Source organism: Cherax quadricarinatus, chromosome 61 (genome assembly GCF_038502225.1).
Source record: "Cherax quadricarinatus isolate ZL_2023a chromosome 61, ASM3850222v1, whole genome shotgun sequence".
NCBI lineage: Eukaryota > Metazoa > Arthropoda > Malacostraca > Decapoda > Parastacidae > Cherax > Cherax quadricarinatus.
In genome coordinates, this window is record NC_091352.1 from 7616412 (window position 1) to 7640691 (window position 24280).

Here is a 24280-nt window from a genome sequence, read left to right on the forward strand (position 1 = left end):
GGAATAAAGTTGCCTAACTGTTGCCTATGTGTCTTACCTACCAACCTGTCGGTATTGTATACCATTTTGATGTTCACCCGTAAGGTTTACACAGCGACTGCGACATGCTAGGCCATAAGGTCTGATCCGACGACGGGAGAGGTAGCTTTAATTCATGTAGCTCGTCATTTTTTTTTTTTTGATGTTGTGCAACGGACATTGATTTCACACTAATGGGTGTGGGGCTGGGTGTGATTTGTGGATTGGGAGTGGGAGTACATTCTTGGGTAGCTTTGGGAAGGGGTGGGTATAATAAGGACCTGCTTTGTATGGGCCAGTAGGCCTTCTGCAGCGTTCCTCCATTCTTATGTTAACACTCACTACTGAGGTTCTTGATACGTGAGAGAGAGTAGCAAGTAGTGAGCGATGTAGAGAGGGAAAGGGGGAGACAGGAGAAGGAGGGAGAGGGACAAAGGAGGGAGAGGTGAAAATGAGTAGGTAATAGGAAAAAAGATACAGTAAGGAGAACGAAACGGTACAGAAGAGGAAGGGCGTATGGGAGGAGAGGGTCGTCAGAGCAAAGGAGGGTGAGAAGGGACAGTAGCGGGAGGGGAAGGTGAGAAAGGAGGGAGGGAGAGACTGAGGGGTGTGAAAGCGGTGTAAGCTTCACCACTGCGGGGTTCCACTTAAACCGTCACCCCTGTCAAAGCTCGTCACTTGACGGGGGGAGGAGCCCGTCGCGCACGTCAAAGGGACGACCTGAACCCCCGTCAACGCTTTCCACACTCACTCCCTCTTGCCCCCTGCCCAGTAGGGCAGCGCCCCCAGCCCCGTCAACCAGCCACCCACAACAATACATTACCGCCACCCATGCTTCACCCTTCCGAGGAAGTGTTAGATACATAAATAGCCCATACATGGATAAGCGCGCGCGCACACACACACACACACACACACACACACACACACACACACACACACACACACACACACACACACACAAACAACTGGCCAAGTATCTTAGTGACAAGTGCCTCGGACAAATGGTAACACACACACAAGGTGGTGGTACTCCGTGAGGTGTTTTATTCAGAAGTGGATAAATCAGCAAGGTGCTCCTACTCTAGTCTATATGACAGTTACGTAGTGGAAAAAAAATTACTGTGGGAGAGGCGGCAGTGTTCCGTGGAGAGAGTGGATTCGTTCCGTGGAGAGGGTGAGTGTTCCATGAAGAGGGTTACCTGGAGGTTATTCCTGGAGGTTATTCCAGGGATCAACGCCCCCGCGGCCCGGTCCATGACCAGGCCTCCCGATGGATCAGGGCCTGATCAACTAGGCTGTTACTGCTGGCCGCACGCAGTCCGACGTACGAGCCACAGCCCGGCTGATCCGGCACTGACTTTAGGTATCTGTCCAGCTCTCTCTTGAAGGCAGCCAGGGGTTTATTGGCAATTCCCCTAATGCTTGATGGGAGGCTGCTGAACAGTTTTGGGCCCCGGACACTTATGGTGTTTTCTCTTAGTGTACCAATGGCGCCCCTACTTTTTATTGGCGGCATTTTGCATCGCCTGCCCAGTCTTTTACTTTCGTAGGGAGTGATTTCTGTGTGCAGATTTGGGACCATTCCTTCCAAGATTTTCCAAGTGTAGATTATGATATATCTCTCCCTCCTGCGTTCCAACGAGTACAAGTCAAGTGCTTCCAAGCGTTCCCAGTAGTTAAGGTGCCTGACAGAACTTATACGTGCAGTAAAGGATCTCTGTACACTCTCTAGATCTGCGATTTCACCTGCTTTGTATGGAGATGTTAATGTACAGCAGTATTCCAGCCTAGAGAGAACAAGTGATTTGAAAAGGATCATCATGGGCTTGGCATCTCTCGTTTTGAAAGTTCTCATTATCCATCCTATCATTTTCTTTGCACGTGCGATCGTGGCACTGTTGTGATCCTTGAAAGTGAGATCCTCAGACATTACTACTCCCAGGTCCCTTACATTATTTTTCCGCTCTATTGTATGGCCGGAGTCAGTAGTATACTCTGTTCTAGTTATTATCTCCTCCAGTTTTCCATAACGGAGTAGTTGGAATTTGTCCTCATTGAACATCATATTGTTTACCGTTGCCCACTGGAAAACTTTGTTTATATCTTCTTGGAGGTTAACCGCGTCCTCAGCAGATGACAGCCTCATGCAGATCCTAGTATCATCCGCAAAGGATGATACGGTGCTGTGGTGTATATCTCTGTTTATGTCTGATATGAGGATAAGGAATAAGATGGGGGCGAGTACTGTGCCTTATGGAACAGAGCTCTTCACTATGGCAGCTTCCGATTTAACTCTGTTGACCACTACTCTTTGTGTTCGATTTGTTAGGAAGTTGAAGATCCATCTCCCCACTTTCCCAGTTATTCCTTTAGCACGTATTTTATGGGCTATTACGCCATGATCGCATTTGTCAAATGCTTTTGCAAAGTCTGTGTATATTACATCTGCATTCTGATTTTCTTCCAGTGCATCCAAGGCCATGTCATAGTGATCCAGTAGTTGTGAGAGGCAGGAGCGACCTGCCCTGAACCCATGTTGCCCTGGATTGTGCAGATTTTGGGAATCCAGGTGATTTGCAATCCTGCTTCTTAGCACTCTTTCAAAGATTTTTATGATGTGGGATGTCAGAGCTATTGGTCTATAGTTCTTAGCTAATGCTAATGGGTGAATGCGTTCCGTGGAGAGGGCGGATGTGTTCAGGGAAACGGTGGCGGTGTTCCCTGGAGGGGGGTGGCGGTATTCCGTGAAGAGGGCGGCGGTGTTCCGTAAAGAGAGCAGCGGTGCGCGGTGGAGTGGCGGTGTTCCCTGGAGGGGGTGGCGGTGTTCTGTGAAGAGAGCGGGGTTGCTCGGTGAAGAGTGGCGGTGTTCCTTGAAGAGGGCGGAGGTGCGTGGAGGAGACGGTAGCGGTGTTCCGTGGAGAGGGCGGCGGTGTTCGTGGGAGAGGGAGGTGGTGTTCATGGGAGAGGGCGGTAGTGTTCGTGGGAGAGGGTGGTGGTGTTCGGTGGAGAGGACGGCGGTGTTCGGTAGAGACAAAGGTGGTTTTAGGGGGGAGGGTGGTGGTTTTAGGGGGGAGGGTGGTGGTTTTAGGGGGGAGGGTGGTGGTGTACGAGGGAGAGGGTGATAGTGTTCGGTGGAGAGGGTGGTGGTGTTCGGTGGAGTTGTTCGAGGGAGACGGTGGCGGTGTTCGAGGGCGATGGTGGCGGTGTTGTCTATTATTATAAGCATGGGGGAGCGCTAAACTCGTAGGATTACACAGCGCATGTGGGGGGGATGGAAGTTTTTCAGGCTTGCGTTATTTCTTTCATGAAGGCCACATACGCAGGATAAACTTTTATTGGAGAACGTTTTGCTATATCGCTATCGCTTCATCAGGTTCTACTCCGATCGAAATGCTGTCCCATTAAACGTTTGTCTTGTGCAGTCTTCAAATCCAATGGTTCATCACCGAGACACTGTTTACCAAAGACAACTGATCAGACTTGTGTAGTGTAACGCTACTTTATTTCGTACACTTACAACTAATAACAAATATACTTATCCACAGCATCCATACTGCTTTGTTGAACTGTTCCTCGTAGACTACTCTGCTATAACTACTACTGTATATTTCATTGTAAACATCATGGCACTACTGGCAAGCTGGTGATGTACTACATATACAGATTTATTTCTCTGAACCTAAGTGTAAGTACACTGCATCCTGAACCTAAGTGTAAGTACACTGCATCCTGACCCTAAGTGTAAGTACACTGCATCCTGACCCTAAGTGTAAGTACACTGCATCCTGAACCTAAGTGTAAGTACACTGCATCCTGAACCTAAGTGTAAGTACACTGCATCCTGACCCTAAGTGTAAGTACACTGCATCCTGAACCTAAGTGTAAGTACACTGCATCCTGACCCTAAGTGTAAGTACACTGCATCCTGAACCTAAGTGTAAGTACACTGCATCCTGACCCTAAGTGTAAGTACACTGCATCCTGAACCTAAGTGTAAGTACACTGCATCCTGAACCTAAGTGTAAGTACACTGCATCCTGAACCTAAGTGTAAGTACACTGCATCCTGACCCTAAGTGCAAGTACACTGCATCCTGAACCTAAGTGTAAGTACACTGCATCCTGACCCTAAGTGTAAGTACACTGCATCCTGACCCTAAGTGTAAGTACACTGCATCCTGACCCTAAGTGTAAGTACACTGCATCCTGACCCTAAGTGTAAGTACACTGCATCCTGACCCTAAGTGTAAGTACACTGCATCCTGAACCTAAGTGTAAGTACACTGCATCCTGACCCTAAGTGTAAGTACACTGCATCCTGACCCTAAGTGTAAGTACACTGCATCCTGAACCTAAGTGTAAGTACACTGCATCCTGACCCTAAGTGTAAGTACACTGCATCCTGACCCTAAGTGTAAGTACACTGCATCCTGACCCTAAGTGTAAGTACACTGCATCCTGACCCTAAGTGTAAGTACACTGCATCCTGACCCTAAGTGTAAGTACACTGCATCCTGACCCTAAGTGTAAGTACACTGCATCCTGACGGGTTCAGAGTACGATGCTTGAACACGGAGACAATTTCCTTGCCATCCTGTCTTAAATATGTACCAAAATTTCTAGACAATTTTCGGACAGATACGATTATATAGGTATAAATACATAAATATTCTCCCTCCACAACTACTTAAAACGACCATGAAACCCACTCGAAAATATAATGTATATATAATAAATTAAACTCCAAAGATACGATGATTATAATTGCTCCTTCAACTACAAACAGCAAAATAACAATTGGATTACAAATCAAAAAACTACTGCTGTAAAATAAAAAAAATACCTACTAAAATTTGTATCAATATACAGCATTCCGCTCCACTAAAATGTTATGTAACAGCCTAACTGTTCATAACACTGGAACACACTCCTCCATGAACATCTCGAAGCACAAGCTGGACCACCACATCAACACATATTTACCATGCAAATTTCGTAATGAAATAAATGTTTTTAGTTATAGCGCTGAAAACACTGGCAGCCAGCATCATAAACAAACTACTTGGCACAAGTGCAATACAGTGCGATCCTTTATTGACGACTTTTTTGCTCACACAATGGGCTTTATCAAATCCCCGTAAACGAGCGAAACGTTGTCAACAAAGAATCGCATTCTACTGTTTTTATCATACCATGGTATCGGTATCTTATACTCTCTCTCTCTCTCTCTCTCTCCAAACTACTGGCACAAGATGAACACTCATTACCTCACTCTGTTCTTGACCACCAACCTCAACTTACAATTCTTCATTTTTTTAATGAGCCAGACAGACCCAATCATTGCCCAATTTTGCATCATAACAAGCTGAACACACACATCGAGATTTTAAATGAAGCGCGAGTCAACTAGACCTCTACGGCGTCAACTAGGCCTCCACGCCGTCAACTAGGCCTACACAACCTAACATTCTGTATCTCAATCTTGTACGGCATCATACAAAAATCTGGCTGTAGCCTCCGCGCCGCTGTGATATTAACATTAAAACTTTAAAACCTCTTTTCTTTTCATTGTCTCTGATCGATAATTGCTTCACCACAAGTGGATCTTCTATCCACTTAAGTAACTTTCGATTCTTTGTGCCCGAACGACGACGATCTTCATGTAAATATCTGTCGTTTCTAATTTTCAAGCTTTTTAATTTTTTTTTTTTGCGAATTTATAGCCAAACACTGCTTAGGAATGTTATCAACTACGTTAAATCGCGTCTCGTATCTCAAGGCTAAAGAAATCAATGTTGCACACAATAACAGGCAAGTCCTGCTATAGAATTACAGCCGCTCTCTGCAAGAACTGTCCGACTAACCTTCAAGTCGCCATGAAATTTAACATTTTAACTTTAAACAAAAATTTCAGACATGGTGTAAGCTAGAAACATAACCTTGCCTTTAATACAGATAGACGAATACTTCAGACTCTTTAGGTCATCGCAGCAACTAGAGACCGTTGTAGTAGCTTTCAGGTGGGCGGACCCCTGGGCGAGCAGAGCACTGTAAGAATCTTGGCAACTGTAGCGGCCTCTTAGTGACACGCTGTCCATGGGCCACCCCTTAGTTGATTTAGTGTCTTAGGATCCAAGTGGTAACACAAGTAGTTTCGTCCAGCAACTGTAAATGTTTGAGCTGAGGTTAAATAACATTGAGTCTAGAAGCAATTTCCAGCGAACACAAACAACCCAGTGTCTTAAAAAGTTCTTCATGTTTTAGTTAGGGTATCTTGGCTTTTACATGTGTCGTGATCATTTTGTCGGGTTACAGAACAAATTCAGTCATTCAAACATTTCATGAAGGTTTCAGACTGACTTCATTCATGCTATAAAAATCATTGTCGAATTTAGTTTTACTCGTCAACCCATTTACTGACAATACGCCATTTTTTCTAATTAATAATTTATTTGGAAAGTGTTTCCCCTTGCAATATTTAAGCGATAATCATAAAACGTGATATTTTGGACACGATACCAAAATTCAACAACTACATTCACTACACAAAATCAAAGAGTTTGAGGTGATGAACATGTGAATTAAGGAAATATACTAAATAGCCACATGCAGAATTTTATTCATGTGATAGTCCAGTCTGAATTTTTTTTTCTCTTTACCTTGGGATTCACTCAGCACTTCACTTAAGGAGAATTCCTAGAGAGTAATTGAGTGTGTTTTACAGGCGAGCACACTTGAAAGGTGGGCGGTGTGGTGACGGGGGTAATGTCTTCATACCACCTGCGGCCAGGTTCACCTCTCCCCGCAAAACCTGGTATTTAATTCGCAGGTAGGTACTGCCACTCTTTGTTTGAGCCGATAGTCTATTAATTTACGTGTGGAGTGCGGGCCACAGCGGGCACTCCCGGGAGGAGGCGTGGCCAAGCGCAACTTGTGTCAACTCGTCAACGATTCACAACTAATCACTCTTGGCATTCGCCGGCTGGTTGACGCCAACAGCCAACCACAACTCGGCACGAGTCACGCCCCGCCCACCAGCCAATGGCAGCGCATCCTCTCGCTCTGGATTATCGATCGCTCCACCCACTCAGCCCTGGCCAATGGCGAGAAGTCTTCTCCTTGACGTCACTCATAGCCAGTAGATCCCGAGGATAGGGAACAGACCAAGTCGTAGTTTAGAGGAGCCAACTTATCAGTGAACTAAATGGATATTATATAGTAATTACTCACGGAGATTTAAGCCCCAAATCAAGTTTTCGATCGTAACTGTGTGCGAGGGAGTTGTAAGCAGCGCCTCGCGAGCCGTGGTGGAATAAGTTACATAGGGCTGCCCTGCCTGGCCCTCGCCAGGAGAATATTGTGTGTGTGTGCGGCGGAGACAGAGTACCAGTCACCATGTTGGTGCCCAGTGACGGCGTCTCCAGCGGCTCAGGCAAGCTGGTGGCCGCCCTCGAGCAGTTCTACGCCGAGCAGGTGTCCAAGAGGCGTATGATCGTCAACAAGAGAGTGGAAGAAGTGGTTCAGGTAGCCCATGACCTCATGAAACATGTGGAGGCGCAGGAACCCCGCTGCCTCTCTACTCTCACCCAGGCTGGCGGCCGCTGGGAGGGCCTCCACATCCTCTCCCCCAACGAGTACCAGGTCACCATCTACCTTAACCAGATGGGGGAGTTCAACCTAGTTGACGACGGCACCGTGCCCGGCAGTGCTGTCCTCAAGCTTAGTGACGGCCGCAAACGTTCAATGTCGCTGTGGGTGGAGTTCATCACAGCGTCGGGCTACCTGTCATCACGTAAGATGCGGGCCAGGTTCCAGACGCTGGTGGCGCAGGCAGTGGAGAAGTCACAGTACCGTGACCAACTGAGGATGGTGGGTGGAACCTCAGAGGTCCGCGTCAGGATCAGAGACACTTACACTCTAGACCTCACTCTGGCTTTCAAGTGCTACGGCATCTGGCCCAGATCGGCGGCCCACTGGCCCGAACTCTCCTTGCCCTGGCCCGGGGTCGAGCTGGCGGCCGAGGTGAAGATGTCTGGGTTCACCCTAGTGTCACGTGACTGTTCTCACCTAGCGAGAGACAAGGACAAGGAAAAGCAAGATGCAGCCATCACAGCAGAAGGAGACACGTGGGTCATGGTGTTCATGGAGGCTGAGGATAGACTCCTCACTCAAGGCTGCCGCAAAAAGTGTCTTTCCATTCTAAAGACACTCAGAGACAGGCACCTTGATCTGCCAGGTAACCCCGTGAGCTCGTACGTGCTCAAGACGTTGGTGCTCTATGAGTGCGAAAAACACCCGCACGAATGGGAGTGGGACACCATTAGCCTAGGGGACCGTATTAACGGTATCCTCCTTCAGCTCATCTCCTGTTTACTGTGCCGCAGGTGTCCTCACTACTTCCTGCCGCAGGTGGATCTCTTCCGTGGGTCTCCCCGCCAGTCTCTCACCCAAGGAGCCTCCCAGACCTGGCGTCTCACCCGTGACCTCCTCACCAGAACAGAATATCTGCAACAATGCTAATGCATTTAATGCTAAAATAAAATAAAATATGCCTGCAGAGCGGTCGCTGTTGGTGGACAGTCAAGTCAATCAGTCACCCCTGAGTAACTTAGTACCTGAAGCAGCCACCGCGTGACAACAGTCATAGGGCCATCGATCGGCATGTGGCAGGGCAGGTCGTGGGTCGTGACGGGCGGTAAGATGGATGTCCTGTCGGTGTCCTAGTGGTAACGCAGCGCCGTGACACCAGGGCGGGGCAGTGGGAGGTGCGCCGCCCCAAGGCTCCGCCCACATTGCATCTCCTGCAGGCGCAACTCACGCATCAGTAATTAGCAGCGCGAGGTTGCGAGAAGTCCCGTTGCATCGAGTGGCAGGCAGGTGCCACCGTCACGTGCCCCCCGCTACCTACCCTTGGCCCTGGTACCAACTCCTTTCCCATTCCACACCATCTTCACTGAGTTCGTACTCGTCTTGCAGATCTCCCAGGAGGTGAGGTCGCAGTGTGGGGATGCTAGTACCGGCGGACATGCAGGGTGCCCAGTCACGCATGCTGTACCAAGTAAACAAATACTCGACTGAGAGAGTGGCTGCCCGCAGAGCAGCAGTAGCTAAGACACTGCGGGAAGTCGTGAAGGTCGTGCAAGATGTTTTGAAGGAAGTAGAGGTCCAGGAGCCGCGGGTCATCTCCTCACTGGCAGAGGTCAACGGCCGCTTCGAGGGACTTAATGTTGTCTCGCCCACCGAGTTTGAGGCAATACTGTACCTCAATCAGATGGGCGAGTTTAACTTTGTCGACGACGGCAGTATCCCTGGCAGCGCTGTACTTAAGCTCAGTGACGGCCGCAAACGTTCCATGTCCCTGTGGGTGGAATTCATCACGGCCTCCGGTTACCTTTCTGCAAGAAAGATGAGGTCCAGACTTCACACACTAGTGGCCCAGTCCATAGATAAGTGCACATACCGTGACTCCGTCAGGATGGTGGGGGATACGAGCGAGGTGCGGCTGCGGGTGCGGGACCGCTACGTGGTACAGATAACGCCCGCATTTAAGTGTTCGGGTGTGTGGCCTCGCTCGGCCGCCCACTGGCCTTCCCCACACGTCCCATGGCCGCCACCCAGCCTCGTGGCAGAGGTCAAGACCGAGGGCTTTGACCTCTTGAGCAAGGAGAGCAGCAGCGTCGCTGGCAAGAACGGCGGCGGTCTGGAGGGTGACGCCTGGGTGTTATCCTTCAACGACGCAGAGAACAGATTACTGTATGGCGCCTCCCGCAAGCGGTGCCTGGCCATCCTCAAGACGCTGCGGGACCGCCACCTGGACCTGCCTGGGGACCCGGTGCCAGCTTATGCTGTCAAGACGCTCATGCTGTACGAGTGTGAGAAACACCCTCGGGAGGCTGAGTGGGATGAAGGGGCGCTGGGGGACCGTCTTGTAGGTATTCTGCTGCAGCTCATCACCTGCCTTCAGTGTCGCCGATGCCCACACTACTTCCTACCTAATATCAACCTTCTGCGGGGGGCCTCGCCCCCCGCGTTAGAATCCGCCGCCAAGCAGGCCTGGAGACTCACCAGGGAGCTCCTCACCAACTCCAAAAGCTTGGAGAAACTGTGAGGCCGCTAGCTAATCTGTGGTTCACTCACACAGTGACTAACCACCCCCAGGCGTACGTGCTCCAGTGTAAATATTGTATATATAGCGTGTGCCAAACCGTAGCGCTCGTTGTGCACCCCGTGTGACGATACCTCTGTACCAGTGGCTTCTAGTTCGCCAAAATAACTTCTGATTATACATATATATTATTTATATGCGCTGTGCTCCACCGCGGTGCTCGGTTTATTACAGCTGTGATAAGTTTGTGTAGTAATATGTAAATAGTTTTCTGGTCATCGTGAGACTTTCTCCTGCTAGACATGACACCTCATAAGTGTGATTTTGTGTTGGCGCGAGCGCAGTAGTGATAACCCAAGTGCAGTAGATAACAAGAGGCTCAATAGTTAACTGATGCTAGGGAGAGTGGGGAAGACATGAGCATTTAAAGGGGTCTGGGACCCCCAAGAACCACCCTACCGGCGTACAAGAATGGACACGTCTCTACAAACAGTCATTAAAGTGCCGCTACACCAAGTGTAAGTAGGGCTTCACTAGACTGGCTCTTCTTAGGAGCCTCCCTTCCCCCAAACACATACTCCGAGGATTTCCTCTCCCAGAGAGATTTTTCCATAGGCCTGGCTCTCCTAGAGACATTCCCCCGGAGGCCTAGAACTCCCTCATGCCTACCCTCTTATCCCATCTTCATAATCTGAGTGTGTAGCTATACATGTGTTTAGTCAATCATTGAGGTGTTTTATATAGTGACGCATATAAGAAAAATATCTAAAAAATGTTTTGTTACAATATAATCCTAGTAGTAATTGACGGCTTTGGCATCACTGAACAACAACTAAAAAAAAGTCTTAGTGTTTGCCCGGCCGAGGACCTCCGAGTGGTGTACCTAACAATCAATCGCCTCTCACTCGCCTCCACAAAAGTCACTCATTCCCTTATTTATTGACTTGTATAATATTGTAACACTTTTTGTCAAATACAAGCTAAGAGAGAAGCAAAACAGATTTTTTATTTAACCAAAAATATAAATTGTTCAAGAATACTGAATTGCCTTGAAGGTATATGATATCACAACTGATATTCTAGTACTATATACTAGCTAATACTAAAGTACCACACACTAATTACTATCATAGTACTACATACTAATATTGTGCACCACTGGTATTCTAGTATTATACTATTATTAAAGTACTACATACTATTATTGTAATATACAATACCACTCCATAATCCAACATAAAATAATTCTCTAGCACTATTCACGTTAATAATCCTGAAGAGTTACACACATTCACAGCACTTTTACCAAACAGTAATGAGCAGAGTTAAAATACTGGATAATTATAAATGCAATATATGCGTAGACAAACTGAAAATACAAGTCCTTCAAATATACATGTACGCAGAAATCTGTGCAAATATCGGAAAAAAATATGTTAATTTAATTATTTTTGTTTTTTATTTACAGCGCTAAGCCCGTTTAGGTCAATGAAACATTTACTCCCCAGAATAAGAAGGTACTAATATGACAGGGATGACGTGATATACATCATCTCTCACTACACATACTGTACAGGTATACCAATACATATTACAGCGTTACACATCTCCAAGATAAAGTGACGCTTATTAATAATGTGCCGGCTGCTTTTATTCGTGGTGACTATGGGGCCAGGGAGCAGCCACTTGCTGCTCTTGTTACTACTTCATCTATCATCTGCCATAGCATAGTGGTTAGAATCGCGGCTCTCATCAGTGAGGTCCCGGGATTAAATCTCTGGCTGGAGAAGAAACAAAATACTCCATCTATCTCCCTTATCAGATACACAAAATTTTCTTTATTATGCCTTCCCCACCCAAATTCTTCCTAACCATATATATATATATATATATATATATATATATATATATATATATATATATATATATATATATATATATATATATATATATATATATATATATATATATATATATATATTATATATATATATATATATATATATATATATATATATATATATATATATATATATATATATATATATATATATATATATATATATATATATATATGTCGTGCCGAACAGGCAGAATTTGCGATCTTGGCTTAAATAGCAACGTTCATCTTGCCATATAGGACAAGTGAAAATTTGTGCATGCAATAATTTCGCCAAAATCATTCTGAACCTAACGAAAAAAATATATTTCACTGTGTTTGTTTAGTATTAAATTGATGTAAACAAATCTAAAATATATTTAGTTGGGTTAGGCTAAAATAAATTGCTCTTGTTATAATAAGGTTAGGTAAGTTTTCTAAGATTCTGTTGGTGCAAAATTAAATTTTTTTGCATTAACATTAATGAAAAATATATATCTTTAAACGTATAAGAGAAAATTTTAGAAAGGACTTAATTTTAAATGAGTTCTTGCTAATTAACCAGTTTTACATATTCGGCACGACATATATATATATATATATATATATATATATATATATATATATATATATATATACACACCTAATATGTAAATGTTTTGACGTGTATGAACACTACAGTTGACCTGCTACTGCCTAGTTAATCCTTCTTACTGTAAGCTCTCCTTTTAAGACTATGAAACGCCTTATGTGTACTGACCTTGGCTGTGCTGATCTTACTTTACCTCGTAAATAATATATTTGAACACCTCACTTTCCTAAGAAATATTAACACTGTATACTTAGTCTCCATTGAAAAGTGTAATTATACGAGAGCGCCCGGGTTGTCAACTGCTTTTTGTTACCTATGTTTTTTAGCACACACTTTTTTGATGTCTGACCTATTATATATGTATCGTCATTTTTCTATATTGCCAATAGGTTTAGCATACACTATGTATGCGGTTAATATCAGCCATCTACCTCCGTATTAGTGAAAAAAAATATTTATAACTATCACTTCTATATTATTTATTATAGAGTAAACTAACTTCTTACTACCCCAATTTCTAGCGCAGTTAATTCCTTTTTTGTTAATATTCACACATACCTGTGTATAATTACATGTAGTCGTCTTTAAAATTCAATCATACTTGTGTATGCTAACACTACATGTAGTCTCATAACATCTCCCTCCTGTCTTCCAACGAAGTCATTTTGAATATCTTTTTACATATTTTTTTTTTAATTTTGGGCTCTATCTCTTTATGCATTTGAACTTATTTCTATTTAGATACAAAAGAATTTCTCACTGCTACATTTACCGCACTAAGGCATAAACATTTTACTGAGAATCACCCAGAGGTTTATTTCTTTATAATAAGTTCTTAGCATACATCACACACGCTCAAATCTCCACCCGACTGTTAACTACACAGGCGCTGCTGTACTTCCCACCTCCAAAACAAGTTACCCTGAATCCCTTCGTACATGTTATTTTACTCGAACGACAACAGTAAATCCCAAAAATCACTGGTTCATAATTCACAGGAATTTTTATAATTAATATCAAGCTTGTAACTAATTTAAGAAATTAAAAGCAACAGCGTTCAAGAAGTTCAGTTACTCCAATATTAACTCATAAAACTAGCATGGAAATAATAATAATAATAATATTTACTTATCTTTTATTACTGTTGCTATTTTACTGTCTTTAAGTATATTACCTTTATCTTTACTAATAGGCTTTATAAACACTATTTTCAAATGTCATTACGATTATTAATGACAAATCTCATTATTGCTAGCAATACTAAAAATATTAACATATATTAATATATTTACTTTACATTTTATGACTATTACATTTTTATTACAATGTTAATTTAACCATAAGTATTAGGTAAAACTATTATCATTACTAATTCAACATTTAAATAAATATTAATAAAATACAGCACGCCCTGAAAGCACATTAGTGTGTACATAAATGACGATCTCAGCTCAATATTACTCAGCCTAGTGTACCCTCAGACCCGCATTACCTAATACACCACAAAATATGCCTGGAAGATAGTTTAAAATTATAATATATTTTAATAAAACATACACACACAGCCCATCGGAATAATACAGAATGTGAAAAAATATTAAATGCACTAGAAAAAATGAATGACTAGGAAACGTTGAAAAAAGTCATGGGAAGAATATATTAATGAAATCTTAATTAAGAATCATATGCTACACTAGCTTACAGTATTTAAGAGCAGCTTTTAAACATATGGATGGGGAAACACTAAAAAAAGATAACAGTTTATACGTCTCATCAAACTTAGTGTCCACACATAAAAAAAAAAAAAAAAACGAATTATAACAATGCCAAAGACGAGCTATAAAATGGTTCCCAGAGTTAAAAATATTTCTGAACATCGGAGTGGTGCTGAAAGCTTAAAATATGCCCCTCAGTGGCTGATAAGAGAAAGAGAAGACACGGTAACTACGTGTAGATAAACGATATGAAAGAATGAAAAGAAAATTCTTTAGCACCATCAGCACACGAGCAAAAACAATATGTTAACTAGGAAAGAAGAGGTACCAAAACGATACTGGAAAGTTATTTACAGTGAGAGAACAATGATGTGTGCTATAAGAGGTGATAGTACCACGACCAATGGAAATTAAAACAAAATATAAAATTTTAAATACTAACGGCAGGACACCATTAGCTTAGCTCAACTCTAGTAGCTACACACAGGTAAATACAGCTAGATAATTACATAACCTTACTAAAAAAAACAAGTACTTAATATAAATTACAGTACATAATAGGGAGGAAATTCAACCCCACAATTTGTGTGGTTAATACACAAAGTGTAACCACCTCACACAACTCTTTCCTGGTCCTCATTCTGTTTTTTCCAGCCCTTCGGCACTTTCTAGTGTTATCCCAACGTCTATTCATATTTTTTTTTAGTTATAAATATTTCAAATATGTTAGTGAAGTTAAGTTCAAGTGATTTACACAAAGCATAAAGTGAAAAGTTAGAATACTGCAGGTTCTCAGGTTACCTAATATAACCTGTGGCAGTTCTGCAACTTCTAGGTAACCTAGTAATAAGCTGCTATATAATTTAGCAATTTCTAGTTTACCTAGTAATATTTAAAAAAATAATACGCTATCAAGTAATATTTCACCAAGTTCCAGATTACCAACTAATACGCTATGTGCCACTTCTACATAGTACTAAGTTATCGTGATAATTCTACAAGTTCTACATAGTGCTATCATGATAATTCTACAAGCTCTACACAGTGCTATCATAATTCTACAAGCTCTACATAGTGTTATCATAATTCTAAAAGCTCTACACAGTGCTAAGCTATCATGATAATTCTACAAGTTCTACATAGTGCTATCATGATAATTCTACAAGCTCTACATAGTGCTAAGCTATCATGATAATTCTACAAGCTCTACATAATGCTAAGCTATCATGATAATTCTACAAGCTCTACATAGTGCTATCATGATAATTCCACAAGCTCTACATAGTGCTAAGCTATCATGATAATTCTACAAGCTCTACATAATGCTAAGCTATCATGATAATTCTACAAGCTCTACATAGTGCTAAGCTATCATAATTCTACAAGCTCTACATAGTGCTAAGCTATCATAATTCTACAAGCTCTACATAGTGCTAAGCTATCATGATAATTCCACAAGCTCTACATAGTGCTAAGCTATCATGATAATTCTACAAGCTCTACATAGTGCTATCATGATAATTCTACAAGCTCTACTGTTACACAGACATACGTTATTTATAATGATAATTCTGCAAGCTTTAAGGTTACTTAGTAAAAGTATCCTGTAATTACGTATATCCAAAGGTTTTATGTCCTAACCGCTTACAAGATTAGTTTTCTCGGATATTACAACGAAACTTTTTGAAGCACCAGGTTCGAGATGGCCAATGCTAATCTACTAAACTAGCACTCATGAAGCTCTAAAAGCCTATGCTACATTAATAAACAACCCACGGAACGGGAAGGGTTTGAACCCAGGGCAAATAAGCTCTAAAACTCTAGGCCATACGTTACATTTTTGTTATTCTGTTGGTGTTTTAAAACATTGTTGAACTTGCCTGTTTGCAATAACTAAAGATTTCCATCCCTATGTGTTTTATTCTTCTAGTGTGTATAATATATATGTCGTGCCGAAGAGGTAAAACTTGCTATTTGGGCTTAAATTGCAACGCTCTTTTTGCCGAAAGGCAAGCGAAAATTTGTGTATGCAATAATTTCGCAATTATCATTCTGAACCTAACGAAAAACTATATTTGTGTTCGTTTATTAAATTATTGTAAACTTATCTCAAATATATTTAGTTGCATTAGGCTAAATTAAATTACGCTTGTTATAATAAGGTTTGGTAAGTTTTCTAAGGTTCTTTCAATACAAAATTATTAATTTTTACATGAACACAAATGGAAAAAATATATCTTTAAACGTAGAAGAGAAAATTTCAGAAAGGACTTAATTTTAAACAAGTTCTTGCTAAGTGACCAGTTTTATCTACTCGGCACGACATACATACATACATATAGGGTAAGACTATTCCATTGTAAGTTAATTTAAATTTTAATATATATATATATATATATATATATATATATATATATATATATATATATATATATATATATATATATATATATATATATATATATATATATATATTATCACACTGGCCGATTCCCACCAAGGCAGGGTGGCCCGAAAAAGAAAAACTTTCACCATCATTCACTCCATCACTGTCTTGCCAGAAGGGTGCTTTACACTACAGTTTTTAAACTGCAACATTAACACCCCTCCTTCAGAGTGCAGGCACTCTACTTCCCATCTCCAGGACTCAAGTCCGGCCTGCCGGTTTCCCTGAACCCCTTCATAAATGTTACTTTGCTCACACTCCAACAGCACGTCAAGTATTAAAAACCATTCGTCTCCATTCACTCCTATCAAACACGCTCACGCACGCCTGCTGGAAGTCCAAGCCCCTCGCACACAAAACCTCCTTTACCCCCTCCCTCCAACCTTTCCTAGGCCGACCCCTACCCCGCCTTCCTTCCACTACAGACTGATACACTCTTGAAGTCATTCTGTTTCGCTCCATTCTCTCTACATGTCCGAACCACCTCAACAACCCTTCCTCGGCCCTCTGGACAACAGTTTTGGTAATCCCGCACCTCCTCCTAACTTCCAAACTACGAATTCTCTGCATTATATTCACACCACACATTGCCCTCAGACATGACATCTCCACTGCCTCCAGCCTTCTCCTCGCTGCAACATTCATCACCCATGCTTCACACCCATATAAGAGTGTTGGTAAAACTATACTCTCATACATTCCCCTCTTTGCCTCCAAGGACAAAGTTCTTTGTCTCCATAGACTCCTAAGTGCACCACTCACCCTTTTCCCCTCATCAATTCTATGATTCACCTCATCCTTCATAGACCCATCCGCTGACACGTCCACTCCCAAATATCTGAATACATTCACCTCCTCCATACTCTCTCCCTCCAATCTGATATCCAATCTTTCATCACCTAATATTTTTGTTATCCTCATAACCTTACTCTTTCCTGTATTCACTTTTAATTTTGTTCTTTTGCACACCCTACCAAATTCATCCACCAATCTCTGCAACTTCTCTTCAGAATCTCCCAAGAGCACAGTGTCATCAGCAAAGAGCAACTGTGACAACTCCCACTTTATGTGTGATTCTTCATCTTTTAACTCCACGCCTCTTGTCAAGACCCTCGCATTTACTTCTCTTACAACCCCATCTATAAATATATTAAACAACCACGGTGACATCACACATCCTTGTCTAAGGCCTACTTTTACTGGGAAATAATTTCCCTCTTTCCTACATACTCTAACTTGAGCCTCACTATCCTCGTAAAAACTCTTCACTGCTTTCAGTAACCTACCTCCTACACCATACACCTGCAACATTGCCCCCCTATCCACCCTGCCATACGCCTTTTCCAAATCCATAAATGCCACAAAGACCTCTTTAGCCTTATCTAAATACTGTTCACTTATATGTTTCACTGTAAACACCTGGTCCACACACCCCCTACCTTTCCTAAAGCCTCCTTGTTCATCTGCTATCCTATTCTCAGTCTTACTTTTAATTCTTTCAATAATAACTCTACCATACACTTTACCAGGTATACTCAACAGACTTATCCCCCTATAATTTTTGCACTCTCTTTTGTCCCCTTTGCCTTTATACAAAGGAACTATGCATGCTCTCTGCCAATCCCTAGGTACCTTACCCTCTTCCATACATTTATTAAATAATTGCACCAACCACTCCAAAACTATATCCCCACCTGCTTTTAACATTTCTATCTTTATCCCATCAATTCCGGCTGCCGTACCCCCTTTCATTTTACGTACTGCCTCACGAACTTCCCCCACATAAAAATATATACACATACACACACACTAAAGAAAAATATTACCATTATGTTCACGTGCAATATTATGACAATGAGAATAAAAGCTGAGCAAAATGTAGTTTATATAAAACACACAAAATGGCATTACAAAAAATTCGGCCAAGAAACAACACTGAAAAATATATTTAAATATTGTTTTGGGCGGACAAAGCGTCTTCCACCTGGCGCAGCTGATCTACACTCCTTAACATATCCAAGGTTTTACAAAACTTGCGACTTTGCCCCCTTCCTCCATCATCACTCGTTCACTAGCTTCCTTTCTGCAAGGGTCCAGACATTATGGCCCACGATGACTAGCCGAACAGCAACATCTCCACAAGAAGGCATTGTATTCTCACCGGTTTCTTTGAATCCCTCCTAGATATTATCATGCATCCTCATTAACACTTTCACATCCTCCTTCCAATCCTTCCTTCAACATCCATTGCAAATGTTTCCATTCTTCCTACACTTCTACAACTTTTCTCGCTTCTTGAATTGTATACTTTAATATACTTCAAAATTTTATTTCCCCGAAAGTGTAATACTAACTCTTATCGCTTTTCTCTTTTATAAGAGGTATACTTGCTCTCTTCCGATCGTCATGTACCCTCATTTCTTTTAATATATATATATATATATATATATATATATATATATATATATATATATATATATATATATATATATATATATATATATATTAACTAAGTGCGCGAACCATTCACAAATTCTTACAATTCACAACTCACATTCTGCATTTTAGTCTTAATCCCATCCATCCCTGCTGCTCATCCTACTTTTGGTCTACTTCACTAGTCATTTCCTCTATATTAGTTGAAAGTCAAAATTCCGGAACGATAATATATAGATGTTTGTATAGTAGAACAACGCTTCATTAGATATGAGTATAATAAGAGCAGGTTTTTATCACACTAAAATGATACTCAGTGTTCTTTCCTGCTAACAAATCTAAATTCTCGGTGCCACAAGCATGAAGTTTCTAGCTTCATTTCATTATTTGTAAAGTTATGCATATAAATTAGTTTAGATTTAACCTGTATCTACACTGCCGACACATTATATCACAAGAGTTAATGAGATAATAACAGAAAGCACTGTAGTAGGCATTCTGGACTATACTAGGCAGCTATTTCTCAAACTCAACCTTTCTCACTTATATATTTGTACTAATATATTGTCCCACTTATCTACAACTCTTATTTCCAAACCAGGACTTTCCTATGTATTTTCTAAATATGAATTTATGCAACTTAAATCCACTGTTGAAGAGTCATTTCTTGATCAGATATCCTCAATATTCTGCTTATAATTCCTTTTTATTTATACCTGTCTTCCAATTATATATTAATCATATGTTCTCACATTCTACGTCTTTCAAGAGAGTGCAGATACAGCGCTCTCAATCTATCTTCGTACGAAAGATTTAATATACTGTGGGTTAATTTTGTCATCCTTCTCTGTACGTTCTCTAGGGCTTTACATTATACCAATTCTGTAGTATAGAGACCCGGAATGCGCACGCATAATCTAAATGATGTCTTGCTAATAATGTGTAAAGCTGTAAACTTTGGATTCTCGTAACATACAGACCTTGAAATAAATCCAAGTAATTTTTTTTGCCTTACTGAAGACATTTAGCCACTGTTGTCTTGGCTTCATCTGTCTACTTAACATAACTCTCAAGTCCTTTTCACAGTTCGTATAATCAAGGTCTATATTATTTAGTTTATAAGTACCAGGGTTATTTTCGTTCCGGAGTACTTGAACTTTTCGACCACAACATAAGCCTGCCTATCTTCTGACGTTCAATGGGATCTGCCTCGGAATTCATAAGTCGGTCTGTTTTCTTTTTTTTTTTTATCTACAAGGTGTTGTTCCTGACAGATTATACCACAAGACATGGTGTTGTTCCCTACACATATACCGCGATACAAAGGTGTTGTTCCCTACAGATTATACCAAGATCAAGGTGCTGCTCTACAGATCATACCAAAATAAAAGTTGCTGCTCTATAATTTATGCTACAACACAAGCTGCTCTCTAGAGCAGCACCTTGATCATGGTATAATCTGTAGGGAACAACACCTTTGTATCATGGTATAATTTGTTAAACATGTCTTTTGGTATAATTGTACTACATTAGGAAGTGTTTTGAAGAAATTATATTAAATTAAAGATGTTATTTAGAGATTATACCACAATACTTGGGGCTCTGTACATATTATACAACTATATAGACTAAAGTTCAATAAATACAACACTATACACATTAACAGGGGGGGTAAATACAACATTATACACACTAAATCAGTAATTACACTCTGCCGGACTTGCTATCAACACTACAATATTATACGCTCGTTTAAACCTCTTGTAGACCATAAAATCGCTTATTATATTTTCAAATAGATTATGGTGAGCGGGAGAGGGTAACTGATGGTAGTATATAATTGCCAGAGAGAGAGAGAGAGAGAGAGAGAGAGAGAGAGAGAGAGAGAGAGAGAGAGAGAGAGAGAGAGATAAAGAGAGAGAGATAGATATAGAGAGATAGAGATAGAGAGATAGAGATAGAGATAGAGAGATAGAGAGAGAGAGAGAGAGAGAGAGAGTGACATTTTAAAAATGCTCATAACTCTTTATTTAAATTTCTGCCAAGAAATTTAAGTTTGTAAACCAGATACGATGATACATTCAAATTCAGTTTATTACTTTTTTGCACTTTTAACTAAAATAAAACAAGGCTGCACTACCTTACGGTACAACTATATTATCTTAGCACGTAGTTAAATTGTCTTGGCCGGTATATTAGAGATATCTTAGCCGGTACATTAGAGATACAATATCGAGAGTTAATATATTTCGTATTGCACATACTATGCTCAAAATTTACCCTACCTACTAACTAGGAGGGTGTTCTGGGGGTCAACGTCCCCGCGGCCCCGTTCTTCACCAGGCCACCTGGTGGATCAGGGCCTGATCGACCAGGCTGTCACTGCTGGCCTCACGCAGTCCAATGTACGAACCAGAGCCCAGTTGATCCGGCACTGACTTTAGGTATCTGTCCAGCTCCCTCTTGAAGGCAGCCAGGGGTCTATCTGTAATTCCTTTGATGCCTGGTGGAAGACTGTTGAACAGTCTTGGGCCCCGGACACTTATTTTTTCTCTTATTATATTAATGGCGCTCCAATTTTTCATTGGGGTACATTGCACCGTCTGCCCAGTCTTTAGCTTTCATAGGGAGTGATTTCTGTGTGCTGATTTAGGACCAGCCCCTCTAGGATTTTCCACGTGTAGAGTATGATGTATCTCTTGCCTGTGCTCCATCGAGTTCTGATAAGTGACTCCAAGCGTTTCCAGTAATTAAGGTATTTGCCAGAACTTATATATGCAGTAAAGGTTCTCTGAACATTCTCTAGATCTGCGATTTCACCCGCCTTGAATGGTGCTGTTACTGTACAGCAGTATTCCAGCCTAGAGAGAACACGTGAATTTAAAAGGATCATTGGCTTGGCATCCCTTGTTTTGAAGGTTCTCATTATCCGACTTATCACTTTCCTCGCAGATATGATAGTGACACTTTGATCCTTGACATTAACACCCCCAAGTCCTTCACACTACTTTTCCGCTCTATTGTGTGATAAGAGTTTGTAGTATACTCAGTTCTATTATTTCCTCCAGTTTTTCATAACGGAGTAGTTGAAATTTGTCCTCATTTAACATCATATTATTTTCCGTTGCCCATTGGGAAACTTGGTTTATATCTGCTTGGAGATTTACCGTGTCCTCAATGGACGCTAGCCTCATAATGATCCTAGTATCGTCTGCAGAGGATGACACGGTGCTATGGTTGGCATCTCCATGTCTGATATGAGGAAAAGAAACAAGATGGGGGCGAGTAATATGCTTTATGGTACAGAGCTTTTCATTGTGGCAACCTCCGATTTAACTATGTTTACCACTACTCTTTGTGTTCGATTGGTTAGAAAGTTGAAGATCCATCTGCCCACTTTGCCAGTTATCCTTTTAGCACGCATTTTATGCACTATTACACCATGATCGCACTTATCAATGCCTTTTGCAAAATCTGTGTAAACTGCATCTGTACTCTTTCTTCCAGCGCATCGTAGACCATTTCATAGTGATCCAGTAGTTGTGGGAGGCAGGATCGACCTGTTCTAAACCCATGCTGCCCTGGACTGCGCAACTGTTGGGAATCCAAGTAATTTGGTATCATGCTTCTTAGAACTCTTTCAGTCTTTTATGATGTGGGACGTTCTAAGCTATTGCTTTGCTGCCACCTTTATTGAATGTGGATTTTCAGGTTACATGCAGGCTTATTTAATGACCCTCGTGTAGTTTAGTGGAGATGTAGAAACATTAGCTATTATTCATAAGATGCCTCTAGAGACGCTTTTTATGAGGAGTGGAAATGAAAGGTGTCAGGGAGAACATAGGGTGCTGTACCTAATGGCTGTTGAGTGGAACATATGTGATAGTCTATCTTCATTTTAGCAACAGAGAAGCAAGTTCAATTGCAAGCAGTGTCATCATGATGTAAACCACTCGCACGTTGTATTATTATTATCATTAATAATAATAATGAAGTTTGGTAAGTGTGTTTTCATACTGTCGTATTCATTTTGGAGGCACTACTTCAATTTTATTAAGAAGTTTGCTTCTATAGTTTAAAAAATCTCTATGAAATTAAATAATTGTATCTTATTTCACATGACTATACACTTTTAGCTAACTCTACACCTATTATAAACAGCATTTCGCTCGGTAAAAAATCAATATTGAAGACTCTCTTTTTAGCTTACCTGTCTACATGACTGAGCGTCACTCATCCAATAATTGCTCTCTATCATTATCTCCATAAATTCTAAAGGTAATTTTATTACAGACTTATTCCGGATAAAAAAAACACATTCAAACTGTCTAGTTTCATTTTATCGCCGAATTGGTTAGTTCTATCACACTACATACATGACGCGGAGGGCAGCGCATGACCATAGAGATACAACACGAGGTCTAGCAACTAGGAACGAGCATATAGATGCACGAGGTCTAGCAACTAGGAACGAGCATATAGATGCACGAGGTCTAGCAACTAGGAACGAGCATATAGATACACGAGGTCTAGCAACTAGGAACGAGCATATAGATGCACGAGGTCTAGCAACTAGGAACGAGCATATAGATGCACGAGGTCTAGCAACTAGGAACGAGCATATAGATGCACGAGGTCTAGCAACTAGGAACGAGCATATAGATGCACGAGGTCTAGCAACTAGGAACGAGCATATAGATACACGAGGTCTAGCAACTAGGAACGAGCATATAGATGCACGAGGTCTAGCAACTAGGAACGAGCATATAGATGCACGAGGTCTAGCAACTAGGAACGAGCATATAGATACACGAGGTCTAGCAACTAGGAACGAGCATATAGATGCACGAGGTCTAGCAACTAGGAACGAGCATATAGATGCACGAGGTCTAGCAACTAGGAACGAGCATATAGATACACGAGGTCTAGCAACTAGGAACGAGCATATAGATGCACGAGGTCTAGCAACTAGGAACGAGCATATAGATGCACGAGGTCTAGCAACTAGGAACGAGCATATAGATACACGAGGTCTAGCAACTAGGAACGAGCATATAGATGCACGAGGTCTAGCAACTAGGAACGAG

General features: G+C 41.5%; 3 protein-coding genes across 9 annotated transcripts in view; 2 read left to right on the forward strand and 1 right to left on the reverse strand.

Annotated features, from left to right (window-relative positions):
* rg (A kinase anchor protein rugose) overlaps nucleotides 1-24280 on the reverse strand; it is an 803540-nt gene that overhangs the window by 187600 nt on the left and 591660 nt on the right. The gene's annotated exons all lie outside the window — the stretch shown is intronic.
* LOC128699383 (protein mab-21-like 2) lies at nucleotides 7416-8540 on the forward strand. The gene has a single exon (XM_053792058.1). The coding sequence runs from the start codon at nucleotides 7416-7418 to the stop codon at nucleotides 8538-8540; it is 1125 nt and encodes a 374-aa protein (XP_053648033.1).
* LOC128699384 (protein mab-21) lies at nucleotides 9028-11122 on the forward strand. The gene has a single exon (XM_053792059.2). It carries the CDS (start codon nucleotides 9028-9030, stop codon nucleotides 10126-10128), a length of 1101 nt encoding a protein of 366 aa, XP_053648034.1. The 3' UTR covers nucleotides 10129-11122.

What these genes read in the sequence shown, in the direction of transcription:
- LOC128699384 (XM_053792059.2), top strand. Translation starts at nt 9,028, where the DNA reads ATGCTAGTACCGGCGGACATGCAGGGTGCCCAGTCACGCATGCTGTAC.
- LOC128699383 (XM_053792058.1), top strand. Translation starts at nt 7,416, where the DNA reads ATGTTGGTGCCCAGTGACGGCGTCTCCAGCGGCTCAGGCAAGCTGGTG.